This window comes from Ambystoma mexicanum, chromosome 4q (genome assembly GCF_040938575.1).
Source record: "Ambystoma mexicanum isolate Mex_15411 chromosome 4q, UKY_AmexF1_1, whole genome shotgun sequence".
In the NCBI taxonomy this organism is placed as follows: domain Eukaryota; kingdom Metazoa; phylum Chordata; class Amphibia; order Caudata; family Ambystomatidae; genus Ambystoma; species Ambystoma mexicanum.
This window is the reverse complement of record NC_090928.1, coordinates 115,208,812-115,227,460: the sequence shown is the minus strand read 5'-3', so window position 1 is coordinate 115,227,460 and position 18,649 is coordinate 115,208,812. Positions and strand designations below refer to the sequence as shown.

Sequence of the window (18,649 nt, the reverse complement as noted above, 5' to 3'; positions counted from 1 at the left end):
CTGCAGACGTTTTGGACTATAACTCCCATGAGACCCCCTAGTGTCTATGATGACTAGATCTGATGGGAATTATGGTCCAAAACATCTGGAAAGCCAAAGGTTGCAGACACCCGACAGACCAATGAAGAGGTTCCAGTGGCGACAGAAGGTAAACAAGGGAGCACAACTGCGGACAGAAGCAGAACACTGGAGAGCAGCTGATCAGAGTCAGGAGCAGGCTGAATAGGGAGCAGGCAAACTGACAGGAATCTGTAGACTGTAGTCAGTCAAAATCTCGAAACCAAAATATCGAATACAAAAAGACCGAAAAAAAAAATATCGAAAAAAAAAATATCGAATTTTTTATTTATTTATTTATATATGTTTTTGGGGTCAGGTAAGTAAAAAAAAGGGGTAAAATAAAAAAAAAATGAAAAAAAAGGGGGGTTGGGGGGGAACCCCCCCCATTTTAAAAAAAAACATTGAAAAAAAAATTCGATATTTTATTTTTCGGCCTTTTGTATTCGAGATTTTGGTTTTCGAGATTTTGGTTTTCGATATTATCACTATGAACCCTGTAGACAGGAGGTAACGTGGGCAGAGAGCAGGCTTTACACTTACGGAAGGATGTGAGCTAGCACAGCAGCATTACAAACAATAGTATTAAAAAAAAAAAGACAGCTAGAAAATGACAGTTAAAAAGAAGAGCAGAGAGAGAGGAAGGAGAGACCAGAAGGGGAAAAGAAAAAGAATAATCTCCCACGGTGCCCTGCCAGAGACTGAAGCGCCAGGCTGTGCGTAAGGGAGCCACCCGAAAGAGTGAGTCAGGGGGCTGTGATGCTTGTCGGGGGCAGCTCAACCGCCCCATGGCCGCCGCAGGTGTCGGCCTGTCTGCGGCCCGGACCAGGCATGCTCAAGCATCGCAAAAGGCCCGGCGGCATGCGTGGAGCCGCCCTGACCGAAGAACAGCCAAGTTCATGCTGTGTAAGGGGGCGATCTGAACCAGGCTGCCTGGCCGTGCCCTGTGTCAGTCAGTCTCTTAGCCTGAGAGGGGGAACCCTCAGAAAGTATTCCCGGGCAGCACGATCCAGACCCCAGTTTAAGAGGCGAAGAGCGTGATGTGGACAAAGTCCCTGGCTCCTGGGGCGAAGGAAAGCCCAGGACTGCCTTGTGGAGCAGCTCGTGTGAAGTCGAACGGCCCACCCACCTCATCTCAAGACACATTGCTGGGGGGTAGGGGAGGGGCGGGAAGCATTGAAGCCTGTTGGCATGCGACTGGCAGTGGCAGCATTCCCACTGCCATGGGAACGCTGCCGTAAAATTAAAATGGCGCTGGGAGTGGCGGTGATTGAGGCAGTGGCTCCACAGCTCAGGGGACATCGCCTGAAGCTGAACCGTCAGCTGCAGTGGGGTCTTAGGGCAGCCTGCACGCAACAGGGGCCCGAAAATATTTCTTAAAAGATGCGGGTGCAGCAGTAATTGTGCAGATTAATCAAGGTCATGGGTGCAGCAGTGAACGCGAGGGGACACCCAATCTCGCAGGGGGACGTCTGAGGACATTCAAGAGGCACGGGCAATGCAGTGATCGTGGGTGGCCTCATGTGGTGGCCATCCAGATGAATAAACACCAGGGGGATAGGCCCCAGATTCCACCAATGGACAGGCCCCAGCCAGCCACCACAGGCAGACCTTAAGGTACTGTGAAAGGGGTGACTGACTGCAACAGTCACCGTATTGCAGTACAGTTTAACATATGTGTTTATATGTAGTATATCCTTGTATGTTTTAATGAATAGGATAGGAAACATGGTTTAAAAATAATGAGTGTTATAAATAAAAAGGGGTCCCCATTGGGATAAAATCAACTATGGTGTCTGGGTCCTTTAGTTATCTAGGAATTCAGAATGAAGCCCATTTTCTGTTAACAGCAATTTTATTTGGCAGGTGCGGCACCCCTCCCTATCCAGTGGGCCCAGGGAGTGGGGGTGGTGGTGTCCATGGGGAATTACCCTGACCTATGCCAGGAATGGATGCTACCTGGGTTGGGTTAGGGATGGGAAACAGGGGCCACAGTAATTAAACTTCAAATACTAATTAAAAAAAAACACTATAACCCCCATCTCTAAGGCAAGACATAGAATATGCAAGCTTTATAACAAAAGGGGACTCTGACTGAAGAGAGAGTTGCACAGGCAATTTCAGCAGCACATTCATGTTCAAAAAAGGTCCTTAAAAAGGTATTGTCGGGTCCTAATAGTTATTAGTTATTAGAGATCTTTAAGGCATGCCTGGGGAACAGCATCACTTTGAATAACTTTTAGACTTGCTATTAGGGTTCAACGGCATCTAGCTGGGCTTCTAGGCTTTTGAAATGGATCGAAACAGAATTGAGACTTTTTGAGTAAATTGTTCTAATGGACCAGAGGCTGTTCGGACAGCAGAGTCGGCTTAAGATGGGATAATAATGGCTGTGGTCCTGTAGCAGGGATCTACACCTGATTCGAGCAGAACAGGCAGTCAATGGTCAAGTCTGTTTTTTGAGTAGGTTGAGTTGGCTTGTAAAGGATAACGACGCATTGCCATTCTACACTGGTGATCTGCCCCAAAGGGGCTCGATAACAGGCTGGCAACGAGTTGAGTGTGTGTCAAAGGCAGCTCTGGGTGCTTGCTCCAAAAATGTCTCAAAGCGGTCGAGCTGGCTCGTAAATGGATGGTAATGGGCAAACAGTGCCTATAGCTGGTTCTTGGATCTTGGCTACAGGGGTACCTCATTACGGATTTCTGGGGCTAGGTGGAACCATTTTATGCCCTTCCTAGCAAATACGGTTTCCAAAGGCTACTAGCAGAGGTTGCCACTTAATGTGACCAGGTCCCTAGGTAGTGGTCTCAGCTTGTAGGAGGCCTTGTCCAGTCAGCAGATCACCCCAAATATTACCCTAGACTGGTGGGGGTAAAAGGCTTGCTCCTTTCTTGGAAATCTGTCTTCAATTCTATGGCAGACTGTACCACCAACCAAGTTTCAGGAGAACTGCATCTTCTGTAGTCAAAGATGATTCAACCGAGCGGGTGGTCTCATCCGCTTAACTAAGAAATCTGCCACATTGCTGCAGTGCCCTTGTATCTGTATTGCAAGGGCTCAATCCTGACTGCCATGTTCAGGACCTTCCATCTGATTTCAGTCCCAGAGGGCTTTGTCTGCAGAAGTGGCGACACAGGAAGTGTGCTAGCCCTTCGGAAATCCAATATAGTGGGACCCTATTTTGGAGGGGTGTTTCTCTCCTAACTACACTAAATACATTGTCTATTCTAGTTGCACTGCATCTAAGAATCTTTGGTAATTACCACTCTGGTTTGAGCTCTCAATTGTCCTGGCAGTGCTCCCCTTTGAAGCACTAGTTCCCAGCTAACTTCCTGGGGAGATTTCTGGTCTTGTGACAAGCCTTTCCTGAGAGATCAAAAGAGGGGTTTCCTCTCCTGGGCCCTTTGACGATGTGAGGGAATTTGTCCTTTCTCCCCAAAGGGGAGAACCCCCTGTGAGGCTAGGGAGGTGAGCCAGTTGATCCGCAATACCATTCCTAGGTTGGCGAGGCAAATACAACCTCACTGGGAGGGACTACCCCTTAGGGGACAAGGACTCCCGTTCTTGTGAGGAATTCCCTAAGCCATTTCACTTGATGGCATACATGCGACTAACATATCAAATCCTTCCAAATACATATGCTTGACTGAAGAGAAAGTTAAAATGTGCTATCATCAGGAAGAAACTAGTTCTCTTCAAATGGAAATCCCCAATCCATTGCGACTAGGAGGTAAAAGACAGTTCTCCTCAAACGAGAGGGAGGAATGGATACTGAATAAGGGAAGGTCCTCAGTTAGCGTGACACTAGCAGGATGCAGAGCCACAGGGGAACGCAGAGCCTGATCAATTCAAGAGTTGTCTGTGACCAGCAAAGCAAACGCTGGAAGCCAGGCATGCGTGAGAGATGGAAAGCAGTGACTGGAGGTGGAGATTCGGTGCTGGCATGACCACAAGATCGTCGTGGAGGGCAGACTGCCCGTGCAACCATGCTGACACCCCCGCGTAGAGGCCACAGTAAATGGCACGACTCCCTGTCGAAATACCAGGAAGCAGGGAGAAAGATTGAGTGTCGCACAGCAAGGACGCCAGCGAGAACGAACCAAACATGAGAGCGAACAGGATATGATCCCAGGCCTGTAAGAATATCACAGACATTCCCAAACAGTACAGAAGATACAGGGAACCCGGGAGGAACGGGAGGCCAGTGACTCATTATATGCTCCAAGAAACTCATCCCAGTGAAAGTGAGAAAAGCTTGGAACCAAAGTTAAAAAACTTGAACTGTCATAAGGAATGAAAGAATAATAGAATGCCACCACCCAGGGAGGAGGGGAAAGTTAACCCCGGGTCAAGAGTGAGAGAGTGGAATATAACAAAGAAAGAGTATGATGAACTGAAGTCCAAAGAAGCCTCTAGGATAAATAAACCACAAGAGAGACCAGGCCATGAAAAGAAGAAGTATAAATGTCAAGGAAACTAGAATCACACAGGAAGCCTTACTTCGCCAGCTCATGCAAAGCACATTCCAAGGATTGCACAAGTGTCAAGGAAAGCCATTTCTAAAGTGGAAACTATAATCCATAATCTCATGAGTGAGCTACACAACCGGATAAGAAAGTCAAGAAAGACTACTTAATAATTGCGTATTAAGAAGAAGCCTAAAGACTAAGAAAAGAAGTGCATGAAACATCAGGAGAAGGCAGTCATTCTCCTGACCTTCGTTTGTTAAGTTAGTTGTAGGGTCAGTTAGCATTAGCTTTTGGAGAGCTGACATTTTCCTTTTGAACATTTACTGACGACTGACGGGCACCTCAGTTATTCATATAGCTAGGGAATACCCCATAGCAATGAGGATAATTAGGCCTTCATATTATTATTCAATAAATACACCTTGCAAATGTCCTGTGAGAGTCTGTGTCCCCCTTCTGATTTGCCACAGCCCACATGGTTGTTTTGGGTGAAAGTCAGTCCTAGACGTTGATGCACATAAGGTCCTGTCAATCAAATGAGTCACTGGAAACAAGCCGACAATAATATGATACCAATATGTTTTGATCACTGTAATTGTAGATCACCAGAGGTCACCATGTAAAAACTAGACATTTAGATTTTAATCTGCTGCAAGTCTCTGGGAGCACACAATTACAGAATTGTGAAGTGATGGCAATGGTTAAAGGCAGGCTCTCGCAGCTGAAACTTTGGGTTCCATCAGGATGTTTGCAGGAATGTACATGTCACAGGAAATGATCATGCTGCCAAGCTACAATGCATCTGCTGCTGGGTGTCAGTAGACCCGCGCAGCAGAATCACATGTCTGCACAATACTTCCCAGCACGGAGCATTAAGGAAGTGAGATCGGATTGGCAGATCTCTCTTCAAAAGACAGATCTACCTACATCATTTTATATTAAAAATGAAAAAGCTCAGGCTATTCCACCCCCATAGACATTCTGTCACAGAACTGATACACTTTATCAGGAGCATTGTGATGCAAAGTCAAGGCTGACCAAGCATCATTTTCATCAAAGCCTCTTTTTGTAGGTACCATGAAGCTGAGGTCGGCCATCTAAGATGACGTTGATTCTGTGGATAACATAGTAGAGAGGAATGGATTCCGGCAGTGATTCAAGGCGTTGGGGAGTGGGGGGGGAGGGGTGGTTTGAGGGGTGACCAGCCTTGTAGCATAACCGGCAGGGAGGTGAACTGCAATGGAGTGATCGATTTATATTCTCTGTTCTGAATCTCACAATTTGCTGGTCAATTTTGCTTTTGCTTCTAGCCTTTCTCATCTGTTTGGCACTATTGTATTGTGCATTGACGCCCATGGGCTTTAGTGCATAATTAAATAAATGAAGGCTTAGCAAGCCTCTCCTCACCACGCCAGCTGCTCATACACTACTCCCTTCATAGAGACCGATGGCAGGTATTAGTTTATTCAAAACTTTAAATCAGGATGTTGAATTTTCTACATAATTACAGGGTGGATTTCTTCTTTTAATGCATTTTGAAAGGGTGACCTGTTAGATACTAATAAAGAAGGGGCCACCAATGATATCACTTTTGCTCTTGGTCTGCACAAGACAAGTTGGTAGGCAGCCAGGGGACTACTCCGGTGGTGATAGTGCGCGGTACAATTATCCTTTAACATTAACATAATCTTTTAAAACAGCAACTGTTCAATAAATAAACGAAATAAATAAACGCAGCTACCCCGTCTGCATGGAATGCAGGCCTTTACCTGTGAATAATGCCTGTGTTTGGGACCAACCTGATTGGCTGATGCACCCACCACAGGTGCTAATGGAAGAAAGAGGCTCAATGTGTTGGTGGAGGGTTCATCTTCCTGCAATCGCATCACTAGTACATAGGGAGAAGTGGGAGGACTCACATCCATGTTAGTGAGTGATGAGGTTTTTGTAGTTGGGTTTTAATAACGAATGACACCAATCAAAATAGCCTCCATTATTAACCCTTTGAGTGCTGTTGAGACGTGCATACATGCCACCAAGAAAATGGTTCCTTTTTAACTTATGAGTGTATATATAGACTGTAATTCAGGGGGAAGGAAGGGGAAAAGTATGTGCTCCCCCATCCCTACTCGCCCCTCCCATGATGCAGTCCAATGGACTGCAGACAAAACTTTCCTTTCCTACAAAATGTTGGCATGTGAATTATTGTTACGTCCTGATGAAGGCCTCATTGTAAGGTAAAAGAAAAAGACTCTAAAGGATGGGCAGATCTTATGTGGCGAGCTGAAACCCCCTGTGCCCACATATTTGGTTTTTATCTAGAACATCCTAAAAAAGCAGAAGCACAGTAGAAAACACATCTGCAGGGCAATGGTTGAATACACTAAACCATTGTAAACAGAAGAATAAACTGTACAGATCACCTATTAAGCTTTTTACTAAAATACGTATGATTGTCATTTAATTGGATCAGAAAAATGAATTTGTATTGGTAGTATAACCATGCCCACATGGTTAAAAATTGTAAAATTAAAAGAATAATGATGTTTTAATAAGAAATATCTTTATTGGACAAAAGGCACTTGGTTACTATCTTCAAACAGTGGTCATGTCAAGCGGAACAAATTAAAAATAATGCGCGATTGTAAAACAGACTACAATAGAAAAGGACCCAGAGAAGGACCCGACAGATCAAACCAACAAAAGAAATTTGTTTTAAAAAGTATTTTCATTTTATTATTAGTACACAAATAGATAAAAATGCATATTAAATCTGCATAGGCGAATACAAAATATTAGCTCATTTTTATACGAATAAAGTGCATCAGAGATAAGTGCTAATCACACCCTTAAAGAGGACCACCTAAGCGGTCCACACCGCGCGCACACAAGTGAAATGCCTGAAACCCTACATGAGTGAAGGAAATCACTCAAAAGGGGGCCGGTGCTCACGTGCTTATCTGCGGAACACTAAAATATATCTTAGTTAATATCGTCCTAAAAGAGAAATTCACAGAAAATTGTAGTGAGGTGCCATCTATCGAATGGCACCCCACGTCACTTTTTTGTGATATTCTCTTTTAGGACAATATTAACTTTGTTTAAATATATGTCACTCAGATCTATTTTAGTGTTCTGCAGACACGCTCGTGAGCACCGGCCCCCATTTAGGGTTTCAGGCATTTCACTTGTGTGCGCGCGGTGTGGACCGCTTAGGTGGTCCTCTTTAAGGGTGTAATTAGCACTTCTCTGATGCACTTTATTCATATTATAATGAGCTAATATGTTGTATGGGTCTATGCAGATTTAATATGCATTTTTATCTATTTGTGCACTAATAATAAAATGAAAACTTTTTTAAAACAAATTTCTTTTGTTGGTTTGATCTGTCGGGTCCTTCTTTGGGTCCTTTTCTTTTGTAGTCTGTTTTACACTCACGTTATTTTGAATTTGTTCCGCTTGACATGACCACTGTTTGAATATTGTTAGTTGCTTCCCCTCTGTCAGCGATGAAGGGGAGACCCATCCTGTGCTGTATTACTTGGTTACTATAACCATATCACAGTGTTGAACTTTTATGAGCAGTTTCCACACCAATCAGCAGTACTTTTGTATAATTTTGGGGGAATTGTTTGTGGACTTATGTTTGTGAGGATATTGAGGTTTGTCAATTATTTGTGAGTTATGTTATTGAATTCAGCCTATATATTAGAGATAAAAAGATGTTTTAACAATGACAAGGAGGTGAGGTGCGTTCCAGTAAATTGAGTGAACCTGCACTTTGTCCATAGGTGGCTAAAATACTCACACAAGTGGGAGGGGTAGCTCGTGACTCGCTCGCTTTCGAATTCTGATCAGTGACAATATACAAAATATGACGTTACTCGAATAGTTATTTATATTTAACCCATATTCCATTCTCTGCACCACCTGATGTCTTCCACTTCTGTCATCAAACACCACTGAAGATTCACAAGAACCCAGATTGACGGTTACATGTTCGCACCCCTGAATTAGCCACTATCGCTCGTCCACCAGAAAGAAGCTCACAGAGGACACCTGATTTGGTGTTTTATCCATAGTTCTTGAAAACTGGACCGGAACATAGTATATGTATCATATTGGCAAGCAAACAGTGTCAAGCACTTGTTTCAACAGTTTTAACCTATTCTGTGGGCAAAGGACTTTCAGCATTTCATCACTTTAAAAAAACATAAGGACTGTCCCCCAAGCCCATACCAAAAAAACTCTTACTTTGTGCACTTCCATCATCATCGTCGTCGTCATCATCATCTGTATACAGAATGGGCCCATCAGAGTCAGAGTCATTGGTCGTATTCTCTTTGCTTTCACTTTCACTGTCTTGTGGGTTGGATTCTTCAGAAGATTCATCTGTAGTCTCCTGCCTTTGCAGGTCTTCAGCCTCCTTCAAGCTGTTCTCATCTGTGGAACTGGAGCAACTGGAGTGGGGAATATAAGACTACGTTGTAACATAATGACATGAAATCCAGAGTTTCCATAAAATGTTTATTCAAATTAGCATTCTCAACAGGTCTGTCAGCCAATAAGTGAGCAAAGAAGAGAGGCTTTACCTAGGCAAAATAAGACTGTGGTTTCCGAGATGGCAAACTTCAATTTTTGCTCGCTACCCCACTTGCTGTGTGCCACCGTAATCCTGCTCCCACTGGCCTCTCCCACCCCACTCTTCCCATACTTCACCATACCCACAAATTAAAAATTGACCTTTGCTTCAATTTCTTTTTTATTTCACTTTCTTTATTGAGAGTCAGTATTACAAACAAGTGCTGATGGCAGTAAAATCAAAACAAGGATGGCCGATAAAACAGTTTTGGAAGCTGTTGTACAAATAGATTTGCAATACTAAGCTTTACATTTCTAAATTATTGTTATATAGATGGACTGTTACAGGAGGGCTTTCAGACTTCACTGAAGCATAAAAACACATTGATCCTACGGTTCCAAGGCTTACTTTTAAAAGAAAATGTACAAATTGATGAGCTCAACCGGATTTTTCTAGATGAATACAAATACATTTTTAACAGAAGGCAGATCACCGAGATAGAGTTTATGGAGAGTTTATGAGAAACTAGGGAAGAAATTAGATGAAGAGTAGGTTTCAATGGAACAATTGCTTCAATTTGACTGTTAAGTAAAATGCGGTATCAAAGGGAATGACATATGATATGGCATTTATAACGCGCCTATACAAGGGTGTTTCAAGGCGCGACGAGGCAAGGGAGGGGAAAAGAGGGAAGATAGGCAACGATCCTACTAGGCCAGGTGTTATTCAGATCGCGCAAGTGCATGAGAAGGGGAGGGGGGAGACGTGCAGGGTGGGAAGGGGGAGATGACAGTGCACTACATGGGAGAAGAAAATAATAACAATAGGTAAAGTACGGCCAGCAGGTGCGCAAGTGCATGGGTAAGTGCAGACAACAGGTGTCAAGTTCTGGTAGTGGGACTGTACGGATACAGAAACAGTCCCCAAGTGCGGGGTTGTCAGAAGGGCAGTGCAGGAGTGCGACTGGCGGGGGAGGGGAGCCGGGCCCGAGATCAGAGGGCAGCTGGGCAACTAGTGCAAAGTCAGTGTCAGCCAGGAAGTCAGCAAGGGAGAGGAGGAGAAAAAAAAGAAGCAAAGAGAAAGGTTTCGAGGTGTTTCCGGAACCGAAGATGATTCTCCTCAAGTTTCAGGGAGGCTGTTCCAGAGGGAGGCCACAGCCCAAGTAAGAGATCTACCACCAACTTGTTGCTTGGAGAAGCGACTGACCCTGAGGGAGTTTGAGGCAGATGAGCGAAGAGCGAAGAGCTTGAGAAGGAAGGTATTTAGGAAGAGAGAGTTTAAGGTATTGAGACCCCAGGCCCCAGAAGGCCTTGTGGACGATGCAGAGGGTTTTGAACTTAATCCTTGCAGCCACAGGGAGCCAGTGTAGATGTTTCAGTCCTGGAGAGATACGATCCCTGGGCTTGAGGCCAAGGACAAGTCTTGCAGTCCTGTTCTGGATAAGTTGCAGAGGGCGGAGAGTAGAAGCAGGAAGATTTAAAAAGAGGCTGTTGCAGTAGTACAGCCTAGAGAGAACCAGAGCTCTGCAGACAGTGAGCTTCTGGGGGAAGGAGAGGAAAGGAAGAATACCTCTTAAGAGGTGCAGTTGGTAGTGTGACTTCTTAGAGACGTCAGAGATGTTCGGAGAGAAGGAGTGTAGTTTGTGTGCATAACAGTAGATCTCCCTATGTTGATTTTGTGCGGATTAGCTACAGTGGAGAATGTCAGTGTGAGCTGAAGGCTGGGGCTGAAAGGAGCAAGTTAAATAACTAATTGCACAATACACATTATGAAATAAGAAATAAGAACAAATTACTTACCCCTGGTAATGTTCTTTCTACTGGATGTTCCATCCTCAGATCCCACATCTTTGATATACCAATATCCTGCTTACAGTGTTTGGAAACTTTTTACAAAGCAGAGGGTGCAGTGCAGTGTTGAGTCAGTGTCACTCGGCGGCTTCAATTCCCGCGCTCGGAAGTGATGTCGACAATGGTACAAATCACATGCACCACACCCATTACCTCAGGTCTACCCTCTCTGCACAGCCGATTTGAGGATTAATAACCCGTATGGGCATTGAAAGAGAGAACATCATGAAAAATTCACCCACAGTCAAAGGGGAAGGCTAGGATGGCGATAGAAAGAACACTACCTGGGGCAAGTAATTTTTTCTTCCAATTGATTGTGTCCTCCCACAGTTTCCTCATCTTTGATAGACAAGGTGTCCAGAGAGTAATGTTTTGAAAGAAAAGTTGTGTATCGAGGTCACATTGCAGCATTGAAAATGTCCTGCACTATTACTCCTCTTTGCAGAGCCGAAGTGGTAACCACTCCTGTTGGAATGCGACCACAGATTTTCAGGGACATCCTTCACCAGCTAAAGATAACATTCTGAAATACACTGAATGATCCAGCATGACAAAGCTTGTTTCGTTTACGGCCTGACCCCTGCCTCTCTCAATAACCTCTGTGACTTGGGTCCTTATCAAATGTCTCTAGCCACTGTGATTTCCACCGCCCATGTAAGTGCAGTCCGCTGCTCTGTCGGCATGCAGTATGTCCCTTACTCTGACCACCTTCTGACAAACTCCTCTAATCTATCTGAGTGGACCTCACCCAGAACCTTGCCAAATGCCTTACTATTCTAGGCTGCACTGCACCCCTGTACTTTGTTTTGCAATACCAGTTTATAAAAAAATTAAAAAACACAATGAAAAGAACATTTATAGTAAATTGATGTGTGCACCCACCCGCATTGCTTGCTGCCATTTAAAATCATATTTTGGGTATATGCACAGCTTTACTGCCACTCCCTCTGTTTTTTTGGACTGTTCTATGAGAACCGCAAGAGTCATATCGAGCCTAGTAATGCAGAGAAGTCCCCTCTTAACCCCCTCACCCTACTCCCCCACTTGCGTATGGCACTTAGCCTGCAGAATCGTTGCCGACATATTTCTCTTTAGCTCCCCTGTTTTATGTTTGATTTGCATTGCACTGCCATCAAGGGTATTTGTATTATTCAGAATGTTCAAGGTCTCGGATTAACTAACTTACTCCTGTGTCCCCTCTCTGCCCTCAGCGCTTTGAAGCACTTGTTTTCTGCATAAGCACTTTATAAATAAAATATACCATACCTAGTCTGTGTCCAGTATAACCCACAAAGAGTTGATCAACTTGCCTGACATTTGCCATCTGGAAATATAAAATCCTGGAGCCCTTTTTGGGTCAAGTCTAAGTAACCTCTCTTCCTCCTTGGAAGGATGAATTTGGACACTTACTTGGGAATGAAGGAGGGGCAAACCCTCAAAACTACCTTCTCTCTGGAAAATATGGTCAAAGGTTTACATGATAATACTTGCAGCTCACTCAATCTGCGAGCAGAAGTGATAGCTACCAGAAAGATTGTCTTGAAGGTTAATAACCTGAGAGGACAGGAGTAGAGAGGTTCAAATTTAGTTCCCATAAAAAATGTTAGCACCAAATTCAAATCCCAAGCCGGGACAAGTGGGAAAATATTCATCAGTCCCTTAAGGAACTAAATGACGGAGTATTTTAAAATGAGAGCCTTGTTCTGGCATATGCTTAAAGATGGATAACGCTAAAAGGTGCACTTTGGCAATAGCCACCTGCAGCCCCTGTTGGCCCACGCTCTGCAAAAAGAAAAGCACTGCCGGAGTGTTGCAAGTGAAAGGATCCATGTCTTTAGCTCTACACCAGCTGCAAAACTTGTTCCAACTGCAGCTGTATAGTGCTTTTGTGTTGCTGGTTTTCTGGCCAAAAGTAACAACTCCATCACATCATCTGGGAGGTCCCAATCTTTATATCTTAACCTCTCATAAACCATGCGTGAAGGTTCAGAGTCCTGATTTCTGGGTGTAAAAGTCGGTCTTCCTCTTGTGAGAGTAGTTCCACTCTCTGGGGAAGAAGGAATGGAGGGCAGATGGGCCTGTTTAGAAGAAGTTCTGGGTACCAAGTAATCCTGGCCCAATCCGGAGCAATCGGGATCATGTATTTTCCCAAACTTCCTCAACCTCCTGATGACATGAGGAATGACAGGGACTGGTGGAAATGCAAACAGGAGTGGAAATTCTCAGTCCACTACGAACGCGTCCCCCAGAACTCCTCTCTGAGAAAATATCCTGGAGCAGAACAGGTTGCATATCCGGTTGATACTGGATGCAAACAGATCCACTTGAGCGGTTCCCCAAAGAGCAAACATCTCTAGAAGGACTTCCTGGGATAATTTCCACTAGTTGGGAGACCGTGCTCTGCCTGCTCAGAGGCAGCATCCACTGTCTAATTCTCTTCTCTGGCAAGGTGAACAGCCTACAGAGAAATCCTGTTTTGTAGCAGTGAAAACCAGAGCTGCATTGCCTCTCTGCACAGGGGCATTGACCCTACACTTCCTCTCTTGGTGAGGTAGTGCATGGCCACTATGTTGTCTGTCATTATGAGGATCCTCACATTCTCCTTGCAGGCCGACCACAGGAGATCCTACTTGTCCTTGCTCGGGACCTGAAGGTGGTCAGTCATCGTGACAGAGAATTGTGACCACTGGGATCGAGGGCCCAATGGAGAGACCTCATCCTTAAGTGCGATTCGGTCGCCAGGAAAATGCAGGATGCCATGAGGCCCATCAATGTCAGAAAGTAGACTGCCGGTAGAGGTTTGGCATTCTGAAATCTCATCACCATCTGCAAGATATGTTGAGCTCTCAACTTGGGAGGTGAAGCTTTGCCAGAGGAAGAGTTCAGGACTGTTCCAATAAATTGCAGCTTTGGTTAGGTGTCACTTAGGACATCTTGAAGTTCAGGGAGAAGCCCAGATTGTGGAGAGAGTGGCAGGTGCTGTTGAGATATTAGCCAATTGTCTAGGTAGGTAAATATGTGGATTCCACCACTCCTTATATACGCTGCCACCATCACCATCAACTTGGTGAACACCCTCAGGACGGAGGTCAGCCTGAAAGGCAGTACTCAAAACTGATAGTGAGCACTGCCAATGGCTGGCCTCAGGTACTTCTGTGCTTGAGATGTATGGGAAGATGCAAGTAAGCATCCTGAAGATCGAGTGACACCATCCAATCCTGGAGCTGAAGAGCCTGCGAAAGAGTGACCAGCTTGAATCTGTCCTTCTTAAAGAACTTATTCAAGCGTCTCAGGTCCAAGATGGGTCGCAGTCTTCCGTCTTTCTTGGGAACCAGAAAAATAGGTGGTGTGCCAACCTTGGTATTGCACTGCTACAGGCACCCTTTCCACAGCACATAAATAGCGCATCTGGTTTCCAAAGAACTTGCTTGGTGGACAATTTTTGAAATGGGAGACAGCACCCTGGAACCACTGTCAAGTGCCCACACATCTGAAGCAATGTAGCGCCATTCTTCTGAATGCTGGGTCAACCTGCCTCCCACTGGAGTCCTGTGCATAAAGTGCTCAGAGTAGTTTGGGGGCTGTGGCAGAGGGCAATGAGGAGGTGACTGCCTGAGCTGCCCTTCCTCCACAGCCCCCTAAAGCCACGCAGAAATCTCCTTTGCTCTATTTGGGCAGGTTGACCTCTACCTCTTTGTCCAAAAGCAGAGTAGAAGCGAAAGGAACACCCTTTCCAAGTCTGGGAAGTTGGATGGCTGCTGCTGTTGTGGCTGACGAATGGCTGCTCCTAATGATTTTGCAGCCGCCTTCGAAGCCTGAAGCTTCTCTAAGCGGTCAGCCTTTACCCAAACAGATTAGACCCATTAAATGGCACGTCCAGAAGTCTCAACTGGACACTAGGAACAAATCCAGATGTGTGCAGTCATGCAAATCTCCTGATGACTGCACAGAATGGCCAATACAGTCTGATGCATCCAACCCTGGTTGGAGTGATTGACAAGCTGCTTCCTAACCATCACCAAACCAACCCTCATTTCTCCCTCAGTCATGTTATCAGCTGCTTGTGAAACTACATTCCATAGTGTGAAATAGTGTGAACGCATAATTTGCTAAGGTGCAAGACGTAATAATGTCCTTAAAGGCCATACTCCCAGCTGAGCATATCATATGTCTTGTCATCCCTATCGGATGGGATGGATGGATATGCAGCTCCCTTAAAAGTGGAGGTAGCCACCTGCACCACCAAGCTCTCAGGAGTAGGGTGTCTAGAGTTAAATTCAGGCTCAATAGCTGATGGTCTATATTTCTTTTACCATCTCATTGTCAGCAGCAATGATGTCTGGCTTTTGGCTGTTTGTCAAGATGGTATTCCTAAGTGCTGAATGGAAAGGCAGACATGTTCTTTGGGAGGCCCTTTGTCAAGGATAACCATGAAGTCATCCTGTACTGCCCTTTGCAGGACATCCCCAACCCAAATACTCAATGACCTTGTTCATCACTGTCCTTTATTCAGCACTTGGATGGGCAGTAGTGTTAGGTGAAGCAAATTCCAATTCTGAGTTAGTGTTTTAGACACTAGCTTCCTTAAGGAAAGTAGCCAAGTCCTCTAAACAAAATTCTTCAGAGTGAGCTCTCCATGCACATTAGGCCTGCAAAAACATCTGTACCCGAAGGGTACATTGTCCTCATCTTCGTCTTCTTCATCAAAAAAAATCCAAAAGACTAAAAAAGGTCAAAGTCTCAGATGATTTCCTGCCGGCTTTTGAAGGCACAGTGGGACCGGTATCCTTTTTTGGCTCTTTCGAGAGACCAGGAGGGGTCGCCTTCGAAAAGACAGCCATCATTTTCTGACATACCCTTTCCCAATCGACAGCCTATGCAGACCTATCTGAAAGAAATACCCTTCTCCTGTCGGCAAAGGGTCAGAAGATGGATAACTATGCGTCTCCTTTGATTTCCTTCGAGAAGATGAAGAATGAAGGAAATTGCTCCCAGACCTCGACTGCTTGAAGTATTTGAAACATTTTTTAGGCCTTTCAGGTGATTTATCCCCAGACTTCCTATCTTCAGAAGATTTCCTCTTCAAAAGAGTAGAGGACAGAGATTTTGACACGGGCCGACCAAGGGTGAGTTTGGTCTTCTTTCTTTTAAAAACTTCTAGTCATCGACTAACAGGAGCAGCACTCAATAACTTTGGGCTTCTTACTGAGGCACCAGAGGCATATCCTGTGCAGATCTGTGATCAACATCTTCGAGTCACAGTTCACACACCTGTTCAAATCTGTCTTTGGAGTAGACATATTCAGAAGAATTTCAACTTCGTAAACGAATCGCTGAGACAAGTCGAACAACAGAAATGAGGCAACAGGCATGGTTCGTGCTATTTATACCATTGTCAACGTCACGTCCGAGAGTTAATAGAAGTCGCAGAGGGACATCAACTCAACACATACAGCGCCCTCTGCTGTCGGAAAAGTGTCAGAAGACTGCAAGCACGATATCGGTATATCAAAGATGAGGAATCCGTGGGAGGACACAACCCATTAGAAATGTACAAGTAGTGCATAATGAAAGATAAATCAATGCTGAAGATGAGCTGTGAAATTGCTGCTGTTGCTTTGGCAGTTAGTGAAAAACAGAGAAATACACAAAGGTAATCAGCAGGCAGCTTTAAATTGACCTATACCATGCTGAAGGGTAATGCACTTCATGGTGCAGAGTGGCAGCATGGCACTGTAAAGCTCCAACATATCCGCAGACATGCCACAGGTGTGGTCCGCCTAGTTGATAGGCACCCATCTGCAAAAACAAAACACACTTGCAGGAAGACGCCTTAGCGTGGCACGGGATGAACAGTAAGTGTACACAATTACCTCACTTTGTATACCATTCTGTAGCAGAGCTGAGCTGAGGAGAAGCCCAGTAGTGGACTTGCTTTGTGCACCAGTCTTATAATTAAGTTGAGATGTACTACACAGCGGCTCTCCAACTGCCCTCACCCATCAAAGAAGCAACATTGTTCCAAGGTATAACGCAATATGCACATTAGCAAGATCTGAACTCCACTCTGCCCTGTTCCATGTCTTTTTGTCAGTAAAGAAAAACCCAAACAGATATGGTGGGTGTACTACACATCACAATATAAACTCCTGTTTCACCTCGAAGATGGTCATCTCAGTGATACTAACTTCAAATCAACCTTAAATTGCTGAGCAACAGAAAAGTGAAATATAAGCATGACGTGACCATCTCAGATCAGTGCACAGAGTGGCCACGGCAAAATACTGCACTGTGGTGTTAAGAAAACCTCAGGCTTGCAACTCTTGCGTCTTCAAATAACTCTACTGGAGGCTTAAACCTGGCATTACAAAATCTCCTGTAGTTGCAAGGCGCTACCATGTTATTAATCAACAGTCCAGTAGTAATACAAAACCAGAAAAATAATGCAGAAAGGTCTACAACTCCTTGAGATTGAAAAAAATAAATGACCCAACTTTCCCAAACAAATCACTGGGAGATCTAGTGTTAGACAATATGGTAGCTGAGGGCAAAGTTCTGAAATCATACGTTGCCACGACCGTGGAGATATTAGATGCAATCAAACAAAAGCCCTGTTGAACGGAACTCAAAATCGAGAAAAACGCCTCGAACAACTCCACACCAAAATTAAAACTATGGCATTAGAGATTCAAAAGCTACAAATATTCAGCGAAGACATTGATAAAAGAAGCAGAAGAAATTATAAGCAACTGTATGGCCTACCACTGAAGGTTCAGAAACAAGAGTCGTTCCATTTTTTTTAAACAGTTTTTATACAGCTAACTGGATCTAGACCCCAATATGAGGTAGAACATTCAAAGAGACCATTATCCAGGTCTCAAAAAGTCCATCAGAAATCCCCATAGGCATCAAAACCGAATACAGACAAACTATGAAGTAAGCATGATTTTGTACTTTTTGGAATTTACGCAAACCAAACTCATTCTAAAAGCCAAAAAAGCAATCAAATGGCAATCTAACAAAATTTACAGATCATCTCAATGTTGCCCAAGCAAAAGTGGTAAGACGCAATTATTTTCTATAACTGCGGCCAATAGTGAAGCAACAAAACATAAAAAATGTTATCATCCATCTGTGCAGATGTAAGATCACCTACTATGACAGAACAGCTACATATGAAGACCTCAGCAAACTAACATCTTTTCTGATCTCTCAATCTTGAATAAATGACTTCCTCAGCAACTCCCACAGGGTGCACCTTAAATCCTCTCCTTTACTCTTCTTTTAGCGCAAATTATGCATTCCTTCCTAACAAGGTTTCCAAATACTCCTTTGCTTACTCATATCTTGATCAAACATTTTGATGTAGGCATCCACATTGACACACTACTGATTACCCGACATGACAACACACAAAGATACACAAGACAAACATAGATCATATTCTCATTTATAATCATATTAGTAACTACGATTCAGTACAGATCCACTCATGACATTAAAACCGGAGGTCAAATCACAGCATTGCATATGCAATATTCATACTCCAGTTCAGATTCCTATCCCAGGACAAAGTAATACATTCATATGTCTATGAAAGCAAAAGTACACTACAGTCACTACTTGCATCTGTTTGCATTAAACTGACCAAACACTCCGAAAACAGAACATTGTGCTGCTCAACTGATAT

The 18,649-nt window shown here is 44.2% G+C and overlaps 1 protein-coding gene across 4 annotated transcripts in view; it reads right to left on the bottom strand.

The window, feature by feature from the left end:
• Positions 1–18,649, bottom strand: part of PHACTR2 (phosphatase and actin regulator 2) — a 951,421-nt gene that overhangs the window by 119,123 nt on the left and 813,649 nt on the right. For all 4 annotated transcript variants that reach the window (XM_069607614.1, XM_069607616.1, XM_069607613.1 and 1 more), the window contains one exon: positions 8,782–8,987. In XM_069607614.1, coding sequence (XP_069463715.1) covers positions 8,782–8,987 — 206 coding nt within the window. The remainder of the gene's footprint in view (positions 1–8,781; positions 8,988–18,649) is intronic.